Here is a 27,984-nt window from a genome sequence, read left to right as displayed (position 1 = left end):
GCACCCCCTCTCGGCACTATCTCCTCTCCTCCTCTGCTGTCCAGTCTGGTGGGAAAGTGGTGCTGTCTGAACAGGACATCGCTATTGCCATTGTTTCATTCTTAAAAGGAGGAAACTAAGGCATAGAACAGCTTGTCCCTCTCACGTTGCTGGATTGGGACCCAAGAAGGCATTTGTAGCTTTTGAGGGTGTGGAAGGAGGGACAGCAGCCCAGCTTCATGCAAACACTTACTTTGTGGAGTTCTTCCCGGCGGGTCGGTCACAGCTCTCTGCGGGGCCAGAACCAAAGCTGCTGAGCTGGGAGCGAATGACCTCCCATGGGCCGGCGAGAGGACAGCTGGGCCGCCTCCGCCTCTGAAGGGTAGGGGGTTGGGGTGGGGCTCAGCTGGGGAGGCGGGGTCATTAATTATTGCCCTGCCCTACCTCTCAGCACTCCTTCCCCGTGGCTGTCAGGAGAAGGCAACGTGGAGGTTGCGGGGCGGGGGGGGGGGGGGGGGGGGGGGGGGGGCTGGAGCCTCCTTCCCCCTCCTATCTGGCTGAGCAGGGCCGCTGGGCAGGAAGGGCTGGGAGAAGGAAGATGTGAAGCTGGCACCCCGAGCTCCTGGCCCTCCCTCTCTCACTGTCCTTGCCCTCGCAGGGAGCAAACCAAAGCAGGGACGGGGGTGTGAGGGGCCCCAGGGAACTGGGTGGCCCAGTTTTCCACGTTGGGACAGGGTGTGAGGGGCCAATGCCCGCATCCTGCCCGTGACGATCTCTGGGCCAAGAACCCGTTTTTAACACTTGAAGGGGCATTGTGTTCAGACAGGTAAGGAACGGCTGTCCCAGGAGCGGCATTCGGTAATGTAGCAATGTGAAGGACACGGGAGTCCTGGAGGCCCTGCAGCATCTCTGGGTCACCCAGACGTGGGGAGGGCCGGGTCACAGGCTGCGGGGGGGGGGGGGGGACAGGCGGAGGAGGCTGGCGGAGCAGCTCTTTACCAACCGGTAAGGCAGAAGTTCCACATTTTCATAACTGGTGTGGCAATGCTGAATAGCCACTCCGGTCACCTTCATTCTTCAGAAGACGAGATCATAAAGTGAAATAATCAGTTTGAAGATGAGATAGGCCAAGTTAGGGTAGAAGATCAACATGAAGATTCCCCACGAAGTTCCCCCGAGAGATATTCATACACACACACATTTACATACACATTTACATACATGTACCCACATACACACACGTACACACAGAGACACACATACATTGTTGACATGTACACACATATAGACATGCCTACACTTACACATACTATACATGCATCAAACACATAACACAAAAATACATATTACACATACACACATTACACACAGGTACAAATTTACATGCATACACAATAGACATGTACACACATAGACACATGCACACACCATAACACATAGACATACACCACATGCAACATACATACACACATTTACACACCGCGACGCTCATTAACACACATTTACACACACAGTCACACAGACACACGAGGCATAGACACATACTTCACAAACACACATACACATACATAGATGCACAAACTACTTAATGCACACTACACACATAGACACACACTCATGCATCACACAGAGATACACACATACATACACACACATCCATACATGCACACACAGACATATGCATAAACACATATAGACACCTAGACACGTGTACATGTGCACACAATGAGCCGTTGCCCTGACTAAAGAGGACACAGGCCCTCCCACCCTTCCCGCTGCCTTAGGCTTCCCCCTCTCCTGCTATTGAAGAAAAGGGAGGCAGAGGCCAGGTCAGGGGTTAGGAGATGCTACAGTGAGACTCGGGGAAGGACATCCACATGGGGTGGGAGGGAGGAGACCTGGGTCTTATTGGTGATTTCCACCCCTTGGCCCCTGGGCCAGCTCCGCGATGTCTGCCTGAGGTGCGGGCCCAGGCAGCGCCCAGGCAGCCTGGCCTTCCCCTGCCGGGGAGGTGGGTAAAGAAATGTGTTTAGGCCCCGAGGGTAGGGACGGGGTGTGAGCACTGGCAGAGTTAAGCAGGACAGAGCAGCGCGGGTTTACTGAGCATCTTCAGAGGGCTAAGCTCGCTGGCTTGCAGGAGGACACCCTCTTCTTGCCAGGTGGGAAATGACTGTGGCATAGGAGGAGGGGCGGGGCCGGGACAGAGAGGAGAGAGAGCCAGTGCAAGTGCGACGCTGGCAGCTGGGCCCCCAGAGCCTGCAGACCTGGTGTTTGGGTCTGTGGGCAGCACATGGAAAGGAGGCTCTTCACTTGCACATGCCCAGAGGTGGCACCAGGCCTGACTCACTTGGGCCTCTTCTCTGTGTGCAACAGCAGTGGGGACCACAGAGGGACTCTGGCGGCGGCGAGAGGTCGGCTGGGGAGAGGATGTTTTCCCAGGAATGCCTGGGGGCGCTCCAGGAAGCAGGCACATGGGGGTTGCTGGAAATGTAAGCCTCGCTGGTTTTTAATTGGGACAGAATGCCGGAGCAGATAAAGTGCCTTGAAAATAACGATGCGATCCAGAGGGGGAGGAGGAGAGAGGAAGCCAAAACTCTCCCCACCTTCTCCTCCTCTGACCACAGAAATCCTCCCTGGAGTATAGACAGCGTTGGCTTGGAATTTGCTGGGGGAAGAAGGAAGCGAGAGGGATGGGCCAGAGGCCGCCCTGCCGCCCACTCACCTCGCCGTCCTCTCTCCATCTAATGAGCTGTAAGGCCAGAAGCCAGCGCCGGTCTGAGGATGAGGAGGCCTGGCCAGGGCTAGTTCTCATCAGCAGGTTCTCGGGAGCTATGGAAATGAAGCGGCCTGGTGGACGGCAGATAACCGAGGGGCCTGGGGCTGCAAGGAGCTGAGTGTCTTTCTCCAGTTGTTTAATATTTATCACAGTGGGAGCTCTGGGCGTCCAGCCTGGGGCTGTGCGTGTGCAAGCAGGCATGCCTGCACGGGGCCGGGAAGACCCAGGTTGCATGTGCTGCTTTTGAGTGCTCAGTGCCAGACATCACTCCAGATAGAGGCCGACTCTTGGGGAGGACGCCTGGAGAGGAACCAGGACACTTCTCCCTGCAGGGAGGCTGTCACAAGGACGCGGAGGCTGCGAGCGTCTCTTGAACTGTGGAAAAGCCCCAATAGATGGAGAGACAGATGCCTGCCAAGCGGAGAGGACCTGCCTCTTCCCTTTGGCACTTCTGGAACGCCAGCCCCACATGCCCAGCCTGCTAGCGCCTGAGACCATGTGATGTCATTTTCTATCCAGCACCTGGCATATTTCTTTGTTTTTAAGCAAAACGATCATAACCATGGTCTCTTATGCATAAATCATTTCACATTCTGGACGGTTACAGCGATTGTTTTATAGGATTAGAAGGTGTCTCATTTTCACGTGAGAGGTCAAATCGAAGTGCTCATTCACTTTGGATCTTGGACCAGAAGCCTGGTTCAGCCAATTGTCTTTCCACTGATGGCACTGCCAGGGGGGCCGCCTTCATAGGTACAACGGCCAAGGTCAACACCTAGGGAGCAGCCCAGGAGTTGAGGGGTGCTCCTGCCTCCACCCCCAAATCTACTTTACTGCCTTTCCCTGGAGGCATTTGGGAGGTCCATCTGGAGATGGATAACCACTTGTCCTTGAGAAATGGAGGCCCTTTGCTCCCCCAGAAGAAAGGGCAGAGGAGAGTGACATGGTTACCTCTGCTGCTTCCTCCTTTCGTGTCCTGCACCTGCTGACTCACCTGCAATGGGAACCTGCCGTATGTGCAATTCAGTGGCGAAGGAAAAGAACCCCGGCTAGACACTGTGGGTGCCGCGTGCTGATGTAACCCAGCTCTCAGAGCTCTCAGAGCTCTCAACTGGCCGGGCAAACCCTTGAGCCTTCCTTCCTATTCCCTGTGCTGTCCTCACTGGGAGAAGTAATTCAACCTGCAACTTAAGCAAAGGCTGTGGGAGGCCCCTGAGCTCAGCCAGAAAGAAAAAGGGGTAATTTTGCTTCTAGAGGAAGAAAACTCATTTTCCCAATGCACCTCCGCCCCCTCCCCCTGTGCCGATGAGCTTAATTTTCTTCCCCTCCTAATGAAGATGGATCCAAGCCAAGCTGGATATTCAAGGGGGAGCCAGGCAGGGGAATGAGTGAGGGAATGAGGGGGCAGAAACAGCTTCTCTTGTGGAGAGGAAGTAATTAATTTTAAGAGAGAGCAGAGATAGGGAAGCCCTTGGTGATAGAATGTCAAACTCCAAATGCACATGGATAAAAATTAAATGAGAACATGGCGAGTTTCTTTTGTTCATTCACTGGCTCATTCATTCAGCAGATGCTGGGTTCCTGCTGTGCATGGGCAGCCGCCTCAGGAGCGCACCAGGAGAGGGTCCCCTTCTTCCTGCCCATAGCAGGGCGCAGGTAGCTGGTGGGAGGGTGTGGCATCTGGAAACCAAAGCCTCTTGTCATTAGGACAAAGCATTTGCAAACATACCACTCAATGTCTGAGTATATTGGCCTTTGGAATTTAGGATTCGTTGCTTAAATATCAGCAGCTGAGGCCTCAGCTCTATCCGACCAGCTCATTCCATCATGGGTTAAATAATAATGTTGTCCATTTGCTTTTCTGGTTGCTGATTGCATTGTCCTCTGACTGAGTTCTACCCTCAGTCCAAAAATTAGATTAGCCCCTCCCTTTCAGTGTCTGTTGTGACATCACAGAATTGCCATAACAACGGACTATGATGTCAATAGAATGCCTGGTGCTGCTAAAAGGAACTATGTTGGTCAAAAAGGATTCTATCACCCGAAGACAAAAATGGAATGATCTGGAAAGCCAGAGGAACTGGAAATTGGTATCAGAAGGGACATCTCGGCAGTATAAGACAACAGTGGGTCTGGAGCCTTCTTTGTGAGAACTCTTTACGAGCAAGCAAGGCACTTAAGGAGACTGACTGGAGAGCCAGCAGGCGTGCCTGGAGGCGGGGGATGGAGGAGATGACCTTCAGTGGCCTTGCAGCCTGAGGGCCCTAAGCCCTGGAGGATGCCTGGAGAAGGGGAAATTGACCATCTGCGGTGTGGAGAGTTCAGGGAGTGAACGACAATGCAGCTCCCCTTGCCCTTGAGCAGATCTGACGGTGCCAGCTGGAGTTCCTCGTATCGCAGCTGGAAGATTTTCAGAAATGAACACACAGTGACCCCCCACCCCCCGAGCCCCTTCACCGCCCTCTTCCCCACGAGCTTTGGAAAGAAGCTTTCCTTCCGTGTCTCCTGAGCAAAGAAGCTGGTTCTTGCCACCGGCTCTGGCTCCCCAGCCCAGCGCCCGGCTCCACGTGCTCCTCTGCTGGACCACCCCAAGCCGAGAGCAAGTGCGCTGGCGCTGTGTCCAAAGGGAGTGCGCGGGGGACTTGGCAAAGCTTCGCTCATTCTGCCCCTGTCCAGACAGAAGAAGGCTGGGCAGGGTGGGCGAGGAGCGAGGAGACAGATCCACCTCAGCGTCCGGGCAGCAATAGCACACGGAGCTCCCTTTAACCCCTGAGCCCACGGCATCGGAGCGTCTGGGCTGGGAGTCCCAGGCAGGGAGGACTGTCTTCCCCCAGGTCGGCTGGCTGAGCTGCTGCTGTGCAGACGGGCATGCCAGCCCCAGACTCCTCCGCCTGCCCAGCTGCTCTGTGTCCTTAGCTCAGTGAGGTCGGACGACCTGGAAGGTGTACACCTGCTCCATATGCCTATCTCCGTCTCAGCATGTCCTCCTGGGGGACTTGGACTGGGAGGGGTCACCCCGCTCGCTTTACTCTGCCTGGAGCACTCTGATGGGCTGGATGCTGGGGAGCCACCGCCCCGTAGAGCACCTGGGCACCCTTCCCACCACCTGGGGAGAGCCCGCCCCCTTCCCTCGTGCTAGAGCCGGGAGGGAGGGGGGGCCAGCAGCGTCTGGAGCTCGGCCAGGGACCGAAGGACTTACTGCTCAGAGGATGGTAGGAGCAGGGTGGCTGGGAGGTCCTCCGAGGCTGCCGAACGGGGACAGAGCTGCCAAAACGATGTTGAAGTTTCGGGCCGATCGCCGGGTCAGGTAGGGATTTCTTCGGCGGACATAAGCCCAGCGCAGCAAGAGCGGGCGGAGTTGGCGGCTCCTTGGCTCCGGGGCTTCAGAGTGTGGGGTCTGCCGACCCGCCCTGGAGGCGGGAGACGGTTAGGTCCGTGGCTGCTGCATTGCAGTGCTTGTCAAGGGGAAGCTGTGCTGGAACTGGCGGTGCCCGGCTGGAGAGAGGACGTCATTTGTAGGGGTTGCTGGGTAGAGCGTCTGGGGCAGGGAGGAATTGGCGGTGCCCTGAAAACAGTGCCAGCTGACAGCAGACTGTGTGCGTGCGTGTGTGTATGTGTATGTGTGTGTGTGTGTGTATGTGTATGTGTGTGTATGTGTGTATGTGTGTGCGTGTGTGTATATGTGTGTGTATGTGTGTGTATGCGTGTGTATGTGTGTGTGTGCGCGTGTGTATGTGTGTGTGTGTGTATGTGTACTGGTGCCTGCAGGGAAGGTGTCAGCAGAGTTAGCACAGGGGTGTGTAAAGCACAGGGGACTGGGGCGGGGACAGGTGCCCTGTGTCACATGGGAAAGCAGAGACCTTGGCACCTGAAGGACCATCGTTGTCAGACCGCCCGCCCCCTGGGCCCCGGGGGGCAGAGCCAGGGATGAGGGTGACTGAAAACAGCCACCCATCCTTGCGAAGGTCCCCTGTGGGTAAGTTGAGGAGAGCGTCCTGGTTGCACCTGGGAGGGAGGGAGGAAGAGAGTTTGAGAAGCGGGAGCAGGTGATCAATATACTCGTGTTAGAACCCGGGCCAGGTGGACGCTGGCCGGACAGGGTCCTGGCCAGCAAGCCCAGGCCGCAAAACCCAGCTTTCCCCCTAGGCCAGCCATTCTCAACCTGTGGGTCGCGACCCCTTTGGCGGTCCAACGACCCTTTCGCAGGGGTCGCCTAAGACCATCCTGCATATCAGATATTTACATGACGATTCATAACAGTAGCAACATGACAGTGATGAAGTAGCCACGAAAATAATTTTATGGTTGGGTCACAACATGAGGAACTGTATTTAAAGGGCCAGAGGGTTGAGAACCACTGCCCTAGGCCATCACCACTGCCCCGCCATGCTTCCATCCACTACATGCCTTTGAATTTGATCTCAACATGGCTAGTTTGGAAGCCGAAAAAATACCCTTTGATATTATCTTTGGCTTCAACAGGCAGCCCAGGGGCTGGGATGTGTCCCGGGGCTATTGAAAGGGTCTCCACAAGGTTCTTTTTCTTCCCTCCTGCAGCTGAAGGGGCCAGGCTCAAGTCTCTTTCCCACGGTACTAGCTGACCAGCTGGCCCTCTGCTGTGGGGGTGCTAGTGTGGCCGGTGTGAGGACCCACAGCCTCGGTACAACCTCAGCAGGCTCTGTCCTGGTTGTGTCTCCCCAGGGCTGGGTGAGGAGGACTCGGCACCCTCCCAGCCCTCACTGGCTACATGCTTGAGTCTCCTACAACTCTCTTGCCAGGTGGTCTCCTGTGTGGCGAATCCATCTCAAATGGCTGCCATCTGTGGCTCAAACCCTCTGTACCGGCTCCCTCCACATTCATCTCCTCCCCCATCTCCCCAAAGAGCCACCAGGGAACGGACTGGCCTGGCATTCAGTCGGCTTGGAGGCACCGCAGGACTTGCCAAAGGAGCCTCCACAATATTGTCCCCCATCTGCCTCTGTACAGATCCCGCCCTGGCCCATGCCCTCTGCTTCCTGCAGGCTGTCCTCACAGCACCCCACTTCTGGGCCACACATCCCTCCATTAGATCTGACTGCTGAGCCAGCACTTAACCTGACTATGGGACACGCCTGAGGTCTCAGAGATACCCAGTGGCACTTAGCCTGGGAGACCCTGGGCTGAGTGTGTGTGGGATGGGGAGGGGGGGCGGGTCCCAGCCCAAGCTCAGGAACGGAGTTTCTGTGTCTCTCATTTCTCCTAAGAGATGGAACACAGAGCAGCAGGGGAAGGAGTCCAAGGTCATGGGAGGATTCTCTCAGCAGAAATGAGTGAGCAGTTTTTATGTGGAGCGCTGGCAGGCCTTGTCCCTGGGAGGGGACATACCACACGTGAAATCTTGGCTGTTGGAGTTCCCTGCCCACCCCATACCTGCCCAGGGCGACCACAGGTTATGTGGGGCTCATTTCCAGCCCCAGGGGTCTCCAGTAAGTAGTGAACGGTGACCAGTGAAAGGTGTCTTCCCCCAATCTGACTGCGCTGCTCTCTCCACAGCCCGGCATTCTGTTTGCTTCCATCTCACCCGCCTCAGGATCCCACTGGAGGACAGAGGGACGAGTTCCCACGTGGTCGCCATCCCTCTCCCTTTCATCCTTTGCGGTGTCTCCACTTTCTTCGTCTTGACCACGATTTCTCTCTTTTGCCTCCACAGCCACAATGAAAGACGGAACACATTTCTACACCCAGTGACTGGCCAGGTCCCGGAAGAAAACAAAAAATTTGACTTGAAAACGTAGGTTTGCCCCACTCCCGGCCTGTTCTTTCCATCGTTAGCCACCTCCCTCCACACTCATGCAGCTGGGAAAGGAGAGCAAAGGGATTTAGGGCCATGCCCCTCAGTTCTGAGGATGGACGCTGCTGAGACCCTCTGGCTTGACACCCTCGTCCACTTTTCCCAAAATGTAGCAGGTCCCAGGTTGGTGTCTCTCACAGGCTGAGCTAGAGGAGCGAGACAGGCCTGAGTTGGGCACATCACCCAGGGGCCTCTGAGGGGAGTTGTGAGGGAATCAGATACAACCACGGGAGCCAAATGCTAATTCCACTGGCTCTGCATCTTGGCTCAGTGAGGGAAAGAAGAAAGATAATTAAATGACTCTCATAGTGCGCTGGGCTATTGTGTCTTTTAAAGGAAAAGGGAGAGGAATTCCAGAGTCCTAGGGTTGAGGTTTTCTCAATAAGTTCACAGGAAAGAAAGAGCGAACGCCCGGGATTACTGGCAGACGGTCTCAGAAGAGCTGAGGGAGCAGCTGGGATGACCTCTTGATAGCACTTAGGGATCTGATTTTGTGCTGATGCTGGAACAGGGGGTGGCAGGGAGGGACAGGGATGGAGGTTTCCATTGTTTCTGGGTTCTGAATAGTCTCTTTCTTCTCTTCGGGTCAACTTGAAATCAGATCGGCCTTGGACATGTCCAATAAAGCAGGTGGGAAACGCCCGGCTACCACCAACAGTGACATTTCCAACCACAACATGGTGTCAGAGGTCCCTCCAGAGCGGCCCAGCGTCCGGGTGAGTCCAGCCTCCAAGGAAGGCTGTCCGTCAAGAATCCTAGGAAGCGCATTAGCCTGTCCAGCTCTGTCCACAGGCCCAATGAGGGTGCTCAGACCAGAACCTCACAGAAAACCAGCATCTACACCAGGGCCTCTCCACCGCGGCGCCATTAGCGTTTTGTGTTGGATAATGCTTTGCAGTGTGGGATTATTCCTTACAGGGTGTTGAGCAGCATCCTTGGCCTCTACCCACCAGAGGCCAGTAGCCCTCACCATGTGACAACCAAAAATGTCTCTGGACATTGTCACGTGACCCCTGTGGAACAAAGCTGCCCCCCCCTCATTGAGAACCACTGATAGCTCATGAAGGACATGGCAGTTGAGAGCTCAGAAAGGGAGGAGGAAGGAAGCGGGTTACTTCGAAGGGAGAAGTAATCCAGAGAAAAATGTTGCAGAGGGGTCAATGTCATGAGATCGTACTTGGGTGAAAACACCCCATGGGGCTTAGCAGCACTGTGGTAACTGGACACCTGACCAGGGAAGTTCCAGTGGTGCGACGAGGGTGGAAGACAAACCAGGGAGGGCTGAAGAGGAAGGGGGAGGGGAGGTGGAAAAACACTGCAGGGTAGACACTGTTCTTCTAAGAAACTAGACAATCAGTGTGGTCTAGTCATGCAATGGGGTACTCTCCAAAAATTCAACGGCCTAGATGTGTATGTATTAATAAGGATAAATCTTGAAAATGTAATGTTGAGTAAAAAACAGGTTGTAGAATATGAAAAATACATCATTTATGTAAAATATACAAACATGAAAAACAATACTACATTGTTACAGATAAATATGCAGTGCGCGCATATAACCATGGACAGGGAGACTAATTTTGGGTCAGTGGTTGCCTCTGGGGAGGAAGAAAAGGTAATGAAATTTGGGAGGGGCTCAAAGGGAGTTCCGGCTCTATTTGTCATGTTTTATTAGAGAAAAACAACAACATGCAGTGGTGCTTTATTCCTTACTTTTCTAAAATGTTTGAAATATTTTTTAAAAAACTTTTAAGGAAACTGGACTCTTAAGGGAAATGAGGGGCAGAGGGTGGTAGCTAGGTGATACGCAAGATGGAGGTAGGTTTTCTTTGTTCATTTTGTTTTGTTTCAAGGTGTTAGAAGCAGGAGTGGAATGACCCAGTGGGATCATTCCTGTCCCACCCTGCCACCCCCTGTTCCAACATCAGGAGAAAGGGGAAGCCGGGGAGTCAGGACTCAGATGCAGAGGGGCTGTTAGCCTGGATAGGGAAGGGCTGTTCTTCCTGAGACGGCATTGACAAGGTATTTGAAGTTGGGGGTGGGTGGGCAGTTCTAGGAAGTTAAAGGCATTCCCACCTGATTTCCTCAACTTTTGCTGGGAAGTAGGAGGTAGGGTTTTCTGCTGAGAGGAGCTGGGTGGGTGGAAAGGTATTGGGGGATTTGAGAATATGCCCAAGGTTTGGAGAACAGGAACAGTGGTCAACAAGGGACATATGAAATATTATCTGTAGTGTTACAAGGTCATCAGAGGTCATAGACTCAATCTGTATGGCTCCACTCCCCAGGTGTGTGGCTTTCCTCCAGTGATGCTCATAGCCTGGCTATGGAAGCAGGGAAGGCAGGTGGTTTGGTTGACCTAAGGCTGAGGGTTGGTGGGAAGCAGTGGCAGAAAGACAAGGAGGCTAGAGTACTGAGGCGTTGGCAGGAGAACAGCTGGAGTGGGGAGCTTTGGGGAGCAGTGTCTAGGCTGCTGAATGGAGGTGAAACCATGACTGACGATGGACGGAGAGGAAAGGGAAGATCTGGGGACTTGCCTATTCTTAGACTTCTTCACATGGCCAATCTCAGCCTTCTATGTGGGATCTTACTGGAAAAGTAAAATAATCTTATTTGAAAAATAATCTTATTTCCCAGTTTGGGGAGTACGTTATAATAAAGCCCACTTTCTTCTTTCCTTCCTTCTGTAAGTACTTAGCAATGCTTCTTATAGCTGCTAGGCTCTGGCAATAAAGAGATAAGCAAAAGTTCCTCCCTGTAAAGAGCTCACAGTCTCATGAAGGAGACGGAAGGCCAACAGTTCCACTACAGGATGGAAAGTTCTAGACTCTACAAGTGAGGGGAGAGGAGGGGCAGCTAGCTGCTCTGGGGCAGTGGTTGGCAAACTCCTTAGTCAACAGAGCCAAATATCAACAGTACGACGATTAAAATTTCTTTTGAGAGCCAAACTTTTTAAACTTAAACTATATAGGTAGGTACATTGTTATTAACTTAATGAGGGTACTCCTAAGGCTTAGGGAGAGCCACACTCAAGGGGCCAAAGACCCGCATGTGGCTTGTGAGCCGCAGTTTGCCGACCACGGCTCTGGGGGATCAGGGAGGTTCTGTGCAGTGGGGGGGGGGGGTCTGCAGTGGGCTTTAAAGAATGAGTTTGGACTTGTAGGTAAGGGAGATGGGGCTCCCCCCACCCCCCCGCGGTGGAAGAGCAAGTGAGCAAAGGCATGGGGGTGGGAGAGAAGCACAGGAGTTCGGCCCGACAGGGGGCAGGGCTGCCTGCTAGCGTGGCAGAGGTGGGCTATGGGCCCTGCCTGATTTTACAGACCTGGCCTTCAGCCCTGGGCTGATGAACTTGCATTCACTTCTAAGTGATGAGTGGTGGTGAGAGATTTTCAGAGAGTGACGTGATGATGCTGTGTTTTTAGAAAGATCCCCTTCGTTCATGGCAGAAGAGATGACAATCTGTGAGGCAACAAGTGAGATTTGAGAACTTTAAGGAAGATAGACTCCTTAGCCCTGCCTAGGTGATTGTAGAAAGGAGCGGAGGGAAGAGTGTGAGGTGGTTCAGAGCTCCGGTCTGGGCAACGGGGCGGGCTGTACCATTCACCAAGAAGAGAAATACTGAAGAACAGTTTGGATAGAAAGAGGGTGAGTTTGGTTTTGTACTTTTCTTACTGCCGTTTGGACAACCAGCTGCCAAATGAACCGGGGCTGGGAGAGAGGTCTTAGATGTACATAAGAGGATTGTCAGCTTATTGCTGGTGGATGACATTATACTGGCACAATGTATAAGGATATGGAAAGAGGTGGAGGAGGGTGAGGAGTGCATGAGAGGAGAGGAAGTCAGGGCTCTTCCCAGTAGCCTGTCCCTGAAGGGAAAGAGGGAAGGGAGGGAAGGTGTTACCTGACAGGTGTAGGGATGAGGGGGCAGGTGTAAGTAGGGGTGGGGTGGAGAGAGAAAAACAGACAGACAGACAGATGGTTTAAGAAGAGATACCTGAGTGTGTTTGCTGAGGAGAAGGAGCCAGGGGAGAAGGAAAAGTTGAAGACAGGTTTGAGAGCTTATGGATGGGGCAGGGTCTCAGAGGAGATGGTGGGTTAGACATGTGAGCCTTAGAAAGGAGAACAACTCCTCCTCCTCCTCCTCCTCCTCCTCCTCCTCCTCCTCCTCCTCCTCCTCCTCCTCCTTCTTCTTCTTTCTTCTTCTTCTTTCTTCTTCTTCTTCTGACGACATTGGAGGGAAAGAGACAGATAGGGTAAGGGCAGTAATTTTCTGAGTAAAATGGTGTGAAATTGAGGAAGTGCGTGTCTGATAACCTCAGTTTTCTCTGTGGAGGAGGATCCAGGTCCACCGTGGGGAGCGCAGAGCGGAGAGTCGCAGGACTTGGGAGAACGGTGGGGGTACAGAATGGAGATGGCATCTGGGGCTGGGCCCAGCTAGCTGGGGACCGTGGGTCTGTGTGGCCTCATCTGTATTGCAGTATGATTTTCAACAGCAGCACCATAGTCTGGCTGAGGGCAGGGAGGGTGGGTACTTTGATTAATCTGGGATTTTGAGTTTTAGCGAGGAGTGAGCAGAAAGACAGCAGATGGGGTGTTTCAGAGGGCAGTTGATTTACTCTACTGCGGGGCCTAGGCTTTGTAAGGAAAGGACTACAACCAGGAGGTGGCTGATGGATCCAGAAAAAAAGGGAAGAGTTGAAGAGCTGGGGGTCCCAGTGCAGTAGGAAAGCTTGTGTAGCCGAGTAACAGAGTGAGAAAGCCCAAAGGGTGGAATGACTTGATCACAAAATGAGAATGTTAGAACTGAAGATGTTAGCCGTGAAGGGACTGAGGTGCTAGCCAGGCCTAAGGAGTGGCCATGAGAGTCCATTGCGGGGGTGGCGGTGGAGGGGTTGGGAGGTGAGGACATCAAGGTTGAATAAAGCTAAGGCATTGGGTGGGTCATCCTCGAGAAAGTGCCACCGTGATGGCAAGACTGAAGAGGATGACCCACTGGGAAGGATGCTCTGGAAGCCAGTGGTGGTGAGAAGGACTAAACGTGGGAGATCCGTGGCGCTTCAGGAGAGAGAGCTGATGCCAGGGCGTGGGAGAAGGCGGGGATCCACGTGGCAGTGTTCCCAGCTGGGTTCCCAGTGGTACCCCAGCTCTATTGGACACTGAGAATGAACAGGACGCTGAGAGGATGGTGGTACAGGCAAGGTACTTGCAGCTGATGGGCTCCAGAAAGCACGATGAAAGGTAGGGAGTGAGGACAGTAGCAGAAGGGTAGGCCAGGAGTGAAATGAAAAATATTACTTTCTCCCCCAGAAAATCCCAAAAGGCCCACCGCTGTCAGACAGGCAGGATTATTATTTGAGCCCGATTTTGGAAATAAGAAAAGAAGTCAGACTTAAGCGGCTGTGCTCTTGAGTTAGTAACACATCCATGTTTCACACCTGGGCCTCCCAGCATGAGGGCACCCCGGGCTACCCCAGAGCAGTATAACCCAGAGAGGCACCGCTGCTCCCCTGGCCGGTGGAACGGGCAGCAGGAGAGGGAAGAAGCCAGGCCAGTTTCTCTCTCTGCCTCCCCAGGCCACCCGGACATCCCGCAAGGCCATCGCCTTTGGCAAGCGCTCCCACTCCATGAAGCGGAACCTCAACACACCTGTCACCAAGGCGGGCTGGCTCTTCAAACAGGTGAGGCCCCCCTGCCTCCCGCCCCCATGCCCAGCACTCTCCCCTTGTAGCACCGTAATGCCTCCGTGCTTACCATCGCCCGTGTCTGTTTTGGTATGTCCTCCCTTTGCTCATTTGGTGTATCTCTGTGAATAAGTCTTCTAATGTTATGAAAGCTCAGAGAAGTCAAGTATCTTCCCAAAATCTCACAGAAAAATTGGTGTCATATTTGGGAATCCAGCTAGGTCTCCTGATGGGCAGATACAATGATTTTGAAATGTGCTAGGCCACCCACCCTGTTGGAGCAACCTGCTGGCTCCTCCTCAGCTGGTCCTCTTGCTATGGCAGGGGTGGTGGTGGTGGTGTCTCCTTTAAGTCTAGGTCCAGCAATTCTCCCCATTGTCCTTGCCACTGTCCCTGCCTGCCCTCTGCTCACTCATTCTGGCTCATTTTTTGCCCTTTTCATCTTTGGGGGGGGAGGGGGTGGGGGGCAGGGGGGGAGTCCTGAGGCCCAAGATGACAGAACTGAAGGTCACGGGCAATGACCCCACGTCAGGTGCCTGCATCTGGGGTCTCAAGGGGTTGCTGCTACTTGTTAGTGGCCGAGCTGCAACCAGAGGCGGGATATCCTTCAAGTTAGTGCAGGGCCCCTTCTATGACCTCCGCTCCTCCCATGCCCAGCTCACAGCCCCTCCGTCTGTCTCTCTCCACGTGCTCCGCAGGCCAGCTCCGGGGTCAAGCAGTGGAACAAGCGCTGGTTCGTCCTGGTGGATCGCTGCCTCTTCTACTATAAAGGTGAGCTTGCCCCAGGCCTGAGGGGCGAGTGCCCACCACTCCTCCCATCTGCCAGACCACTACCAGCAGGTCCCCTACTGGCTGGAGCGCATATGCTCATCTTCCTCCTCTCCCGTGGAACGCACAACCCGGTCCACGAAGGCAGCGGGTTTTGTCCATTGTGTTCAGTGCAGGCACTTAGCAGGTGCTCCATCAATGTGGAGTAGACGAATACCCCAGCTTCTGCCCTCTTTGTCCACCCAACACTCGCTCCCGACCCCCTCCAAAGCAGAGGAGGGCAAAGATCTGACGACATTGGTGCAGCAACCTTGAGGAAGGCATTTTTAAAGTGACACAGCAACACTGTCTCAGGGAGAGCACAGAGGGAGCAAGCAGGGTGGTGACGGCGGTGGTCCTGTCGCCCTGACGCAGGGCACTGGGTAGAGAAGGGGAAACGTCTTTGCAGCAGAAGGGACTGTTCCCTTTTCCTCCGCGCCCCTCCACGCCCCTCCGCGCCCCTCCACGCCCCTCCACACCCCTCCACGCCCCTCCACGCCCCGGGAGGGAGCGGCAGAGCCTAGATTTCCCTGGGCTTTCCTGGAACAACTCTGTGAATCATTAACTTTGGCAAACAAAGGCTGTACCCAGTGACACACACCCCTCCCCAGTGCTGCTATTCTTGTGCCCTGAGCTGCTGCCACCTGAACTCTGAGGAGAGATCAGGTCCAGTCACAGAGGAAACCCCAAGATTGGGGCAGAGGATGCCCAGGCTGGGCCTCCAGGATAGAGTGTGAACTAAGTTGGGGGAAGCCGGGATCTCCTCAGAGGAGAGACTCTGGGCCCGGCATGAGAGAAGAACCTTAAAAATCTGTGTGTGTCAGAGGGCACTGCTCTGGGGGTCACTATCCACTGAGGTGCTCTCAGAAGATCCCCTAAATGCAGACCTGGGCAGTACCAGGCAGAGCTGTCTCCTCCAGGGGCGGACAGCCTCTGCTTTCCTGGTCTCCAGGCCTGGCCCCTCCTGCTCCTTCGGCTTAGCCCTGCTCTGGGTACCACGCTGAGGTCTGCACAGGAAGCTGGATGCCAGGCCAAGTATCTTGTGCAAGTGATGAGTGAGAGGAAAGAGAGAACTAGTGGAGTTTATAAGCCTGAAGAGATTTCTTCTGAACTCTCTCTGGGGGGTACATCTCCAGCCCAGGGCATAAGGAGCTATTCTGGGCGAGTGGGGAGTGTCTTGCCATGGCCTCATGGCTGCTCCCATCCTGTCCCACAGAACACTCTGCCCTCCGGGCCTCCTGCTGACAGCTGGGTGCCCGACTGGCTAATCCATCAGGCTCCTCTGGAGATCCAGGATGAATTATGTAACAGCCTGATCCAGGGACCAGAGGATCAGAAGGCCATGCGGGGGCAGGTGTTCCCTGAGACAGAGATGTAAAGGGGTGTGCATCCGCGTCAGGAGAGGACAAAGCAAGCTGCTGGGTGCCGGGAAGAACCTTAGAAACAGTTACCCAGAGGAGCCAGAACCACAGAGGGCACCGTCCATGCTCCCACGCCCCATCCCACGATCCTGCTGTGTGCGGCCGCTGGAACAGTCTTTAGTTGGGCAGGCACTGTGCACAGTGGAGTGGTTAAGAATGACGGCTTGGGGGTCAGAGTCCGGGGGTTCAAAGACCAGTCCTCCACTTTCTACTTAAGTCACCTTGGACAAATTACTTAACCTCTCTGCGTCTCAGAAAACGGGGGTCATAGCAGTCCCTGTCCACAGGATTGTTGAGAGGATTCAATGCGTGAAGGCTTTTCACTTAGAACAGTTTCTGACGTAGGACAATGAGCTCTAATTGGTTTGCCTGCTTGTGTACTAGAATGCCAGGTCCCCGAGGGTGGGACTGCCTCCCTGTCATTCACCTGTAGCCACGCCCAGAGCATGTCCACAGCCAGCACACGCCCCAGTGCCCTGATCCAAGAGCATGCCTCTTGGTGGTGTGGGGTGCAGACCACAGCCTGCGTGCTCGTGTGTGTGGCCTGGCGTGCCTCCTGTAGATGAGCAACAAATGTGTGTTGCAGTTTATCATAACAGGACTGACATGCTCCTGTCTCCTCCCCTGCACACGCATGCACACACACACACACACACACGCACACACGTGCGCACCTCACCTGCCTCTGTTTCCTGACAGATGAGAAGGAGGAGAGCATCCTGGGCAGCATCCCCCTCCTGAGTTTCCGGGTGGCCGCCGTGCAGCCCTCGGACAACATCAGCCGAAAACACACCTTTAAGGTCAGTTGGTGGGAAATTCCTCTCCCAGGTCAGATGGGGGGTGGGGGGCTGTTCTCCTAGAGCACAGGGGGATGGAGAGGGTCAAGAGCCACCTTCCGAGGAGTCGGAGTTGTAGCGGAGGGAGCGAGTGGGCAGTGCCCTGGACTCCTTGCGGGCCGTCTTGAGGCTAAGCAGAGGCCATGCGGGACCCCGTCCTCTTTCCCGGGGGTTGGGTGGGTGACCTCCCCAGGGCAGGCCAGTAGAGACGTGTTTCAGTGGTACCCCAGTTTTTTCCTGGGAGGAGGGAGGAGCGTATCAGCTCTATTAGGATAAATATCGTTAAATGTAGCCAGTTATTTCCTGAGCCTGGGGACCCTCTGCCCAGTGGCCAGGCACCTCGCAGTGAGGCAGGAGATGGGCCGGAGGGGGGCTGAGATGCTTTCTGGAAAGTCTTCCTTCCCACCTTGGGCCCAGGAAACTAGATCTACAACAAACTTACTCGAGTTTCAGTCTTTAGAGGAAATTAGGGGTTGAGTTTCATTATAATCAAGAGAAGCAAACCTCATGTAGACAATTGGAGAGAGCAAGTGTGCTCAGCTGCCCGCCCAGCACGCTCCCCCGAGCCCCCTGGGGATCCACCCCTCAGAGGCTGCCGCTGGCTCATCCCAGGCGGGGTTTTTCCACATTTAGAAACGCACGACCTTTTAAACATGATTTTTGTGTTTTATGATGAAAAGGCTCTCGGTTCCTTTTCCTTTTCCAAATATGAAATTCCGGTGCTGCCCATGCATTTTCTCAGCACCAATCCCGCTCTCCCAGCGGAAAGTCGCTGCCCAAGGCCCTGCAGACCTAAAGCCGTGCTGGCAGGGATGGGGCCTGCAGGTCACCCCAGGTCAGGGTCCGAGCCTCAGAGGCCGCCCCTTCCTGTCCCTCCCACTCCGACCACTGACCACCCACCGAGAGGCGGTGGGCAGCACACACAGGTGCTGCTCGGGGAACGAGGAGGGGCTTCCCTGGCCCATAATTAGTTTCCAGCCTCCCGGGGTCCTGTCTGCCAGAGGTGTGAACAGAATGAACAATTAATAAAACTCGGGCTCCAGGGAGCCGGTTCTAGCTGTGGAAATAGGAACAGGCTGTTTAACCAACAGCAGACGCACACACCCACACAGGCAGACAGCCTGTCAGCCTCCCCCCAGACCTGTGCGCAGACACATGCTCGGAGCTCAGCCGGCCTCCGATGAACACGATGGCTAACACCCCCACCACAAACCCCAGATCTCACTTCCGTGCCATCACCGCGCTCCTCCCTCCCCGTCCCCCAAGGAGTTCGTTTCTCTTTAAACCAATCGGGGAGCAGTGCTCAGTGGCCACAAAGGGGTGGCTATTCAGAGGCCCCTCCCAGGGAAGGGAGGGCTGCTGACACAGATGGAGGCTTGTCCTGCTGTGGCCACCAAGCGAAACTCTTGGGGTGGCTGCTAATGAGCCTGAATGTCCCTGCCCAGCCCACTGCTGAATGCGGGACCTCTTCCTGCCCCGGCCCCAGGGGGGCTTGGTAGACTTCACCCCACTGGGGCACCTCCCTCCATTCTCTCGTCCCCTTTCCTGGTTCCAGGCGAGTGTTCCTCCCACTGCCCTTCAGTCGCCCTGCCTTCCCTAGGCCCGCTGCCCGCCTCCCTGTCGCCAGCAGCTGTTCCCTGGCCCTTGCTCCCTCCTTGTTTCCCTGGGGGCACGTCCAGTCCTCCAGCTTGACCTTGACTCTTCAAGTGCAAAGAGCATGCCTTTGCCTTCCCTGCACCTGGTGCCCGAGGGTCACAAGATGCTGAGCGTTTAGCTCACTTGCTGCCCACTCCTACCAGCCCCAGGGGACACACCCAGGGTCCCGCCCGTGTCTCTCCTCTGCGGCAACCCTGTGTTCTCCACCTCAGAGGGCTTGCCTCGCTCGGGCCTGATCGCCAAGTCCCTGTGTAGTTTCAACCCCCCAGACACCTCCTCACAGCTTCGCTGGCTTTTCCTCGGCACCTCCCTGCGTCTGCCGCTGTGGTGGCCCCTGCTGAGGGTGGGGACTGGCAGGGTCCAGGGGAAGGAGGACCAGCCCTGCCCTCACTGGGTACAGAGGATGTACCCTCACTGGGGAAGGGCTCCTGCCAGAAGGGCATCCTGTGCAAGGGGCAGGGGGCCACGGTGGAGTGCGGGTCCGGCCAGGAGAGCATTTGGAGGGTGTGGATTTGACATTGCTGCTCAGGAGAGCCCTGGTGCTTGGTCAGAGGAGCTCTGTCTTCTCTCCTTTCAACAACACCCAGAGCGCCCAAGGGGTCAGAGGGCAACGTGAGGTTCCCATCGGAGGCTTAATCACGTCTGGATCTCATGCAGGGTGGGATAAACATGCTTTTCCTGGGAGACCCGGGTGTTACCTGGGGGGTATGCCGAGGTCCCACAAGGAATCTAGCCTGGAGCTTCTTGTCCTTGGGCCCAAGAATCTCAAGTTTCACCAAGTAACCCCCTCCCACCTCCACCCCATTCCACAGCCCAGAGCTGGTCAGGGACAGAGGGAGGGTTAGTGCTGGGAACCCCTGACCTCACCCCGCCAGCCCGGATTCCCTGGTGCAAGCTCTGCACTCCCCCTCCTGGCGGGCTGAGCTGGGTGCTGTTGTCCCGATGGTGACACGGAGCAGGAGGGGATCCTTTGAATAGCCTCCGCTTCCGTCCCCTCCCAACCTTCCTGCCCGCGGTGTCTGTCTCTCTCTCTGGTGTTTGGTTGACCTGTTCTCTACTCTCCTCCTCCCGACTGCGTGAGGACCCTGCTCTGGACAGGAGCTTCCTTCGGGGTTCCCGCCTGCCGCACCTGCTCGTGGCCGCCGACTAGGTAGCGTGCTCTGCCTGTGTGCATGCCCCCTGCATGCCCGGAGAGGGCCAGGCCGTCTCTGCACGGATGAGACAGAGCTGGCTTCTCAGAGACCCAGGGGTCTCTCCCAGACTTCGGCTAATTGCCCTTCAAATCAAAGATAGAATTTGATGGGAGAGCGGGCACGGTAATTGTCCCTCCTGCTGCTAATCACCCCAGGTGGGGCAGGTAAGCTTACCTGGGCTGCCCCGTGGTGTCCAGAGAGCTAGCCAGGCAGACACCTGGGCACCAGCTGGGGCGCTTGGGATACCTGTGGGCCACCCTCCTCACCTTGCCCCCGAGCTCCATGTGGGGAAAAGAGCCGCAGGTCCTGGGAGCGGCCTTCCTGACCACCTCTTCTGTGGGGATGGGTGTCTTCTCCCTACAGGTGACTGTGTGCTGGGTGGACGAGGCCGGGGCCAGTTCCACGCACTGCCTCTCCCCACAGGCCGAGCACGCCGGGGTCCGCACCTACTTCTTCAGCGCCGAGAGCCCTGAGGAGCAGGAGGCCTGGATCCAGGCCATGGGGGAGGCTGCCCGGGTACAGATCCCCCCAGCCCAGAAGTCTGTGCCCCAAGCTGTGCGTCTCAAGTGAGTGCCCGGCTCCTGGGCCTGGGGCTGGGGTGGGGGGGGGGTGGGTAGAGAAAGGAAGAGACAGGGAAGGGCCCGCTCCATGCCATCGCTGAACCCAGTGTGCTGGCGGAAGCACAGAGCAGGGTGCCGGGCGAGGCCATCTCAGAGCCGGCAGTCTGTTCCCCTGGCCGGCTCTGCCTCTGCTCTCTGAGCTGGTGGAGGCCAAGAGAGAGCCAGGTTCCGGGGGGGCCTGGCCAGGAGCCAAAGGCCAGGGTCACGTGCTGCTTTCCTGGGCTGCGCAGGTGAGGGGCACAGCCTTAAGGGAGGTAGACTCCGGTTCGAATCCCAGCTTGGCCACTTACACACAGTGTGGCCTCAGGGTAAGTGACTGCACCTCTGTGGACCTGAGCTCGCTTTCCTCAGAGGCAGCAATTATAAGCCTACCTCTTAGGCCGTTGTGAGGACTAAGCAGTGTGCAAAATGCTGGTATGTCGCGAGCACTCAGGACATGGCTGTGCCCATCACATCCCCAGCCGCAGTCTAGGCGCCTGCCTCTCCTCGAGCTGGTGTTGAGTCAGATGCTAACGGGGATCCAGAAGGAGGTGTCACAGTGTAGACCCCAAGTCTATGCGCATGTCTTAGAAATGTTTACCAAGCAATGTCTCAACACCAACGCTTGGATGTGTTGAATTTGAGAAACTGTAGGGAGAACATTGTCATGAGATTCCACCTTGGCTCCACCCACGGGGTGTACTTCTGGTGGTTCCCTCATCATTTCATAAAAATCTACTATGAATAGCAATGTGTAAGGCACTCAGTCGGGCACCAGGAAAACGAGGAGCAAAATTCTGATGGGTTCCTGCCCTGTGGAGCTTACATTCTAACAAGAAGTCAGTCCTGGGAGAAGCTTGCTTTTGGGAAGGGAACTAGCACGTTTCCCTGCTGTGCAGTTTGAGGCAACAGCTTCTGCCCGCTGCCTCCCCTGTGTGGCCCCACAGGGGGCCTGAAGGGGGAGGCAGGTGCTGAAGGGAGTGGAGTGGCCCGCGGGAGACCTGGAGGGCAGAAAGAGATGGCCCAGGCAGATCGGATGACTTTTTCTAATCATTGGGCAACAGAATTGTAATGTATTAAATTCTGCTCCCGTTGCTACCTTCCTGCCCATCCTTCTCCACTCCCTTCCTCCCTCCCTGGGTACCGTGCTGGGCTGGAATCTCTTACGCCATCTCCCTTGGCACCCTGCAGCCACGAGAAGCCAGACTCGGAGGACACCCCACCCAGCCAACACCACCACCAGCCGCCTCACAACAGCTTCCCCAACCCGGAGCCGGAGGCCAAGACTCGAGGGGAGGGCGATGGCCGGGGCTGCGAGAAGGCGGAGAGGAGGCCCGAGAGGCCCGACATCCAGAGCGAGCCTCTGGTGAAAGCCAACGGCATCCAAGCTGGGCCGGAACCAGCCTCAGAGCCAGGCAGCCCTTACCCGGGGGGCCCCAGGGTCCCCGGGGGCGGGGAGCGGCCCCCCCAGCCCAACGGCTGGCAGTACGGCTCCCCAAGCCGGCCAGGGAGCACAGCTTTCCCGCCCCAGGACTCAGAGAGTGGGGGACGCCGGCCGAGCTTCCCCCCACATGCCAACCCCGACAAGATTGCCCAGCGCAAGAGCTCCATGAGCCAGCTCCAGCAGTGGGTGAACCTGCGTCGGGGGGTGCCTCCCCCCGAAGACCTTCGGAGGTGAGGGGTGGAGCTGGGGTGCTGGTGCCACAAGGGCGGGGGCTGGGGGGAGCAACAGAGGAGACACCCCCTGTTGGAAACCTTCTGGCAGCCGAGAAAGCCCCAGGGTCCCCGCTTGCCCAAGTCCTTTGCTGCCCTTGTGGCTCCCTGGGCCGGATTTTGCTCTCTATCTGCTTCCTTTGGAGGAAGGGACAGAGCACCCAGTGTCTCTCCACAGGGTGTGGGGGGCCCAGGAAGCAGGCAGGCAGCTTGGGAGGGTCCCTAAAGTTGTCCCAGTCAGACTTCTGTCCCCGGGCTTCTGGCCCTCCCGCCACATCCTGTGTTCCAGTGTCTCTACCAGCAGGAGACCCATGGTCAGCCGCCGCGCCAGCCCATCCCCGAGCAGCTCTGACTGTGTGAAAGCCAATGTTTATGGCCGTTTTTTCAAAAGAGAAAAGAAACAAAGTGTTGCCACTCATTGACCCCAGTTCTGCCCTCTGTACCAACCGACTCTTTTATCGAGGGACTGGCTTTCAAACACGGGGAGGTTCTCATTGGGCCCTGGGGGCCGGGCAGCTCGGGCAGTGTGGGCAGGGGCAGTGTCCTAGCAGCTCCGAGGGCTGCTCCCTGCTGGTGGTCTGGCGCCTGGCCGCCGGCCCTGCCCGAGAGCGAGCACCTCCCTTGGCCCCGGTCCCATCAGAGCAGGGGAGCCGCTCTTGTTCCTCTGTGGCCTCCTCCGGTGCCTGGGGCACTCGCTCCCTTCTGTGTGGGACAGGATCTGATAAATTGGTTCACGGAGATAGAGATGGCTAATAAGGCTTCAAGTTTCTCCCGAGGGGTATTGCATTTTAAGAGACAGAGATGGAAGCTCGGGGAGCTGGTTGAGGGAGGAGCTCTGAGGACGGGGTCGTCCCTGAACCTCTGGACACAAACCTGGTGCCCGGGGTGCTCACAAGGCCAGCCCGAGGCACCCCTCACGCGATCACACCCCACTCCAGGCTGGAGGGCTCAGGAATGCGGCTGGGTGGGGCCCTGCCCACTGTGTCCGCGTCTGACACCGTCCTCTCTCTCAGTCCCTCAAGGTTCTACCCCGTGTCCCGCAGGGGCCCTGAGTATTGTGGCCCCTACTCCTCCCCGTTCCCCGACGATTACCAGTACTACCCGCCGGGCGTGCGGCCGGACAGCATCTGCTCCATGCCCGCCTACGACCGCATCAGCCCGCCCTGGGCCCTGGAGGACAAGCGCCTCTCCTTCCGCAACGGGTGCTACGGGCGGCAGGACGGCACCGTCTGGATCCCCAGCCCCTCCCGGCAGCCCGTCTATTACGATGAGCTGGACGCTGCCTCTGGCTCCCTGCGCCGCCTGTCCTTGCAGCCCCGGTCCCACTCTGTGCCCCGCTCGCCCAGCCAAGGCTCCTACAGCCGCACCCGCATCTACTCCCCCGTCCGCTCGCCCAGCGCCCGTTTTGAGCGGCTGCCGCCTCGCAGTGAGGACATCTACGTGGACCCCACCGCCTATGTGATGAGACGATCCATCAGCTCGCCCAAGGTGAGCCACCAGCCCGCCCCTCCCTCCTCGCCCCCCTGGGGTCCCCCAGAAGCCCGAGACCATCTGCTGAGAAGAGGTGGCCATGCGGGAGCATCTGGGACGTGGGGACCCTGGGCTGTGTGTTGACCGGGCCAGCAATGTGCCCAGGGAGCCCCTGGCCCTGTGGTTCTGTCCCCAGGAGAGCTGCCCTGGGGGACGTGCTTTGCCCCCTACGTAGGAACATTGCTGTCTGTGCCCGTGGCCAGATTATGCCAAGAACCCTCGTTCTCTATAAGAGGGCGGAGAGGGCTCTGGTGTTCAGATCTGCAGGACTGAACAGGTCATTGCCAGGATCTCGCACTGGAGCAAGGCTGTCCATTTGAGTTTGAAATCTGCTCTGGGACAGGATATACATTAACCTTGAACTTCAGTTGGTGGGGAAGTCCATGTCCCAGCCGGACCCTCTCACCTCTCCAATCCCCTTTCTCTTCCAGTATGATTACCTGGGAGACAGGCGGCCAGTCCCTGCAGGACTGTACCCCTACAACTACCCACCACCCCCCACGGTTCACGATAAGATGGTACGTCCTCTCCTCCCCCACACTCCCCTCAGGACCGCTCCTCCCTCCTGGGAGGGCTCTGTGCCCCCTGCCTGGCCCATGTGGTTGTTAGTAGCCTCTGGATACCTCCTTCCTCCTGGCCAGGACGCTGACCCCAGGAGAGTTTGGTGCCAGTTGCCCCTTCCCTGTGGCACAGGGCAGAGACGCAAGGACAGATCTGGAACGTTGTGATGTCCTGAGCCTCTGGCCTCAGAGCAACCCTGCAGCTCGTCCGGGGGGCCTGGACAGGGGCTCAGATTGCCGGCCGGGACACCATTCGGGCTAGAACTCCCAACAGGCATGGCCTTCCACCCTGTCCCCCTAAGTGCACCTGCTTCCGTTTGTCCTGGCCTGGAATGCCGCTCTGGGGAAGGAGGCTGGCAGGGCTGGGGGAGAAGAGATGTCCCATATCATTTCCTCGTTCCTCTCCCTCTACTGTGTCTTTTCCTAAGAAGTGTTGTCTCCACCTGGAGAACTAGAGCTGAGGGGCGGCCGAACCGTCATCCCCCCAGGCCTGTTGCTATCCCCCTCCCTGCACAGCACCCGGAGGCCAGGGTGGCGGAGGCCAGGCAGGGAGGGCTGCACCTCCGTACCCCCTCCTCCTCTGCCAGCGTCCAAACCCCAGCCTTACCCACGTAAATGCGCCCACCCAGAAACAGCAGATTCCCCAGGAAACTGTGCAACATCTGCTGGAGGCGCTGACCAGACCACTCAGTGGCTCCTCCTCACCTGGGAGGGCCCGCCGACCAGGGAGCCCCAAGGGGCCCCCGTGTCTCCACGGCTGGCTTGGGCAGTCCAGCAGGCAGCTCCCGCGCCTGCCCACATCCTCGCCCCGCCCTTCCCCAGGACTCCACGGCAGAGAGGCCTCTGTCCTTGCCCGGCTAACTCTTAACTGCTTTGCTTCCTTTTTGTTGTTTTCTTTTGTCCTGTTCCTGTTTGTTTGTGTTGCCGTTGGGCCTCGGGTTCCGGGTAGGATGAACTTTTAGACCTTCAGTTGCAAAGAAACCTAGAGTATTTGGATCAGCAGGTAGGCAGAGCTGGTGCCCCCTCGCCACCCTGCTCCTGTCCCGTCTCCCCGCTCCTTCCCGCCTCCTCCCCGCCTGCTCATCTTCCATCCATCTGACAGCCTTTGTTGGCACAACCAGGACACAACAAAGTGGCCTATATTTTGGTTTGCGCCTTCACACCCCTTCCCTTCCGAGCTTTGTAGGGCAGCTGGGAGTTTCCCGGGGAAGGAGAATATAAATGGCCCCATGAATAATGAATGCCACCTCCTGTTTGTTCAGCCAGATGGGACTGCCCCCAGGGGCAGGCGGGAATTTGCATCTTTGCTGGAGAGAGTAGCACAGATGAGATGCTTGGGCCTAACACGCTAGGGTTTAGTTCAGCGGGAATCTGGGAAATGACCCCGGTAGACTCTGCAGTTTGTAAACAGGATGACAGACTTGCCCTAGGATGGCTCAAAACCCTATCGATTCAGTATATTTGTTAGTTCACATACATCACAGCGTATGGTGGACAGAGGGAGTCGTTTCAACCCCGTTTCACAGATGAGCGTCCTGAAGAGGCAGAGATTGTTCCCACAGGATGGAAGCCATGGGCTGCCTGGGCCGGGCTCCTGGGCTCTCTGCCCATTGGCCACCTGGCCTTGTAGGCTCAGGGGGCGGTGACACTCACAGCCAGGGGTCAGCACGCCGGGCATTTCTCTGAGCACATCCTCCCGTGCTCGGATCTGTGCTACAAATCACGGGAGGCAGCCTGGGGCGGTGGGGAACATCATAATGGTAGTAATAGCCACAACAGTGGCCGCAGCGACCAGAATTGGGTGCTTCCTCTGTGCTCCGTGCTATTCTAAGCACTTCACAGAGCCTAACTCATTTAATCTTGATGGAAACCCTGCAAAGGGGGTGCTCTGATGATCGCCTTTTATAACTGGTAAAACTAAAGCTCAGAGAGGCTAGAAAGTGGGCTGAGGGCACACAGCTGGTGCATGGCAGAGCGTGGAATAGGAGTCTGAGCTTTGACCTGGTTTACAGCTGCGGAAACATCTAGTAAATGAGGAAGCTGGGGTCACACCTCATCGGGATGGTTTTGTGCTCTCGGAGCTGTCGAAAGAAGCAGAAGCATGGCCTCAGAGGCGATAACCATGACTGTGGATGGGTCTAGTCACAGCACGTGACAGGCACCTCACTGGGCCTCATGTCTTCGTCACTCTTCCTCGCAGAAGGCCTTGGGCACGGGAAGCGCTGACACCTGCATGTCCATCAGCAGGGAGGGCTCCCAGCCCGCAAGGACCTTGCAGTTAGTTCCAGAAAGCAGCACGGTGTTGCCCAGTCCCTGAGGGTGTCCGGTCCGTGGATAACCGGGAGGCCAAACCTGAGCAGGCCTGGAAGCCCTGACTCCCAGCCCCAGAGCTGGGTCTGCTGTTCCCTGGGCCCCGGGCAGGCTCTCCTCCCTGCGGCCCGTCCACGGTGCCTGGCTGTCTGGTTATTCAGTGCAGACAGCGGTGCCTCTACTGGGGCCTCTGTCCTCCCAGGGGGCGGGGCTTCAGAAATAACCTTTGGGAGTTGTCCTCCTCAATAAACAGATATCCTAGATATTCTTAAGAGGCAGTTTGACATGATAAGCCTCCCGAACACGGAGTCAGACACTGCACTTTAGTTCCAGCTCTGCCATTTACAAGGATTTTGCTTTGTTGTTGTTTTTTTACCTTGAAAATGTCTCTAGTCTCTCTGGGCCTTTGTTTTCTCCATTATAAAACAGTCATCATAGAACCTGCCCTCCCTGCCTCCAGAGGTATCGGGGGAATCGAGTAAGAATGCGTTTGAGAGCGCGTTATCAGACATTGGCAATAAGTGGTCATTGCTGCTCTGCTTACTTTATTGTTCTTTTTCTTCTAAAACTCAATTTCAAATATTACTGAGCGCCCTTATTATGTATAAGGCACTGGGCTAGGTGCTGTCTCAGGCAGAGGATGGTACCCAGGAGTCTAGAGAGACAGAGGATGGTACCCCGGAGTCTTCCTAGAGACAGGCCCCACCTGGGCTGAAAGAGCTCGAGTCACACCAGGGTGGGTACAGGCCTGGGCGGGGCCAGTCCTGCTTCTCTCCTTTCTTCTCCAGGTCCGCTGGCTGGTTGGTTGGGGGGGCGGGGGGGAGGGGACGGGGATGAGACCAGTGCGCATCCAGGAAGGGCCTGGCCTCCCTGCCCTCTCACAGCCGATGTATTGGTAGATCTGCCTTGTCTTCCATCCACACATCCGCACGCCATCCACACATCACATACAGGACACAGGCATGACACACAGATAGCAGATGTCAACATTCACCCATGTGCACACCCCATGCACAGTAAATACAATCTCTCTCTCTCTCTCTCTCTCTCTCTCTCTCTCTCTCTCTCTCTCTCTCTCACACACACACACACACAC

At 56.5% G+C, this 27,984-nt stretch overlaps 1 protein-coding gene across 23 annotated transcripts in view; it reads left to right on the top strand.

Moving 5' to 3' along the window:
• Window positions 1-27,984, top strand: part of PLEKHA6 (pleckstrin homology domain containing A6) — a 113,885-nt gene that overhangs the window by 66,155 nt on the left and 19,746 nt on the right. For 7 of the 23 annotated variants that reach the window (XM_059674018.1, XM_059674017.1, XM_059674012.1 and 4 more), the window contains 10 exons: window positions 8,445-8,525; window positions 9,187-9,301; window positions 14,156-14,260; window positions 14,962-15,034; window positions 17,191-17,291; window positions 20,540-20,742; window positions 21,967-22,449; window positions 23,502-23,976; window positions 24,450-24,536; window positions 25,528-25,581. In XM_059674018.1, coding sequence (XP_059530001.1) covers window positions 9,200-9,301; window positions 14,156-14,260; window positions 14,962-15,034; window positions 17,191-17,291; window positions 20,540-20,742; window positions 21,967-22,449; window positions 23,502-23,976; window positions 24,450-24,536; window positions 25,528-25,581 — 1,683 coding nt within the window. In that variant the 5' untranslated portion in view covers window positions 8,445-8,525; window positions 9,187-9,199. Of the gene's footprint in view, window positions 1-5,843; window positions 6,063-8,444; window positions 8,526-9,186; window positions 9,302-14,155; window positions 14,261-14,961; window positions 15,035-17,190; window positions 17,292-19,072; window positions 20,134-20,539; window positions 20,743-21,966; window positions 22,450-23,501; window positions 23,977-24,449; window positions 24,537-25,527; window positions 25,582-27,984 lie in introns of those variants that run through there. The other 16 variants (XM_059674005.1, XM_059673998.1, XM_059674019.1 and 13 more) reach the window with 14 other exon arrangements.

The sequence above is a fragment of the Myotis daubentonii genome, chromosome 18 (genome assembly GCF_963259705.1).
Source record: "Myotis daubentonii chromosome 18, mMyoDau2.1, whole genome shotgun sequence".
Classification (NCBI taxonomy): Eukaryota; Metazoa; Chordata; class Mammalia; order Chiroptera; family Vespertilionidae; genus Myotis; species Myotis daubentonii.
The sequence above is the reverse complement of the archived record's forward strand: the minus strand, read 5'-3'. Positions and strand labels throughout refer to the sequence as shown.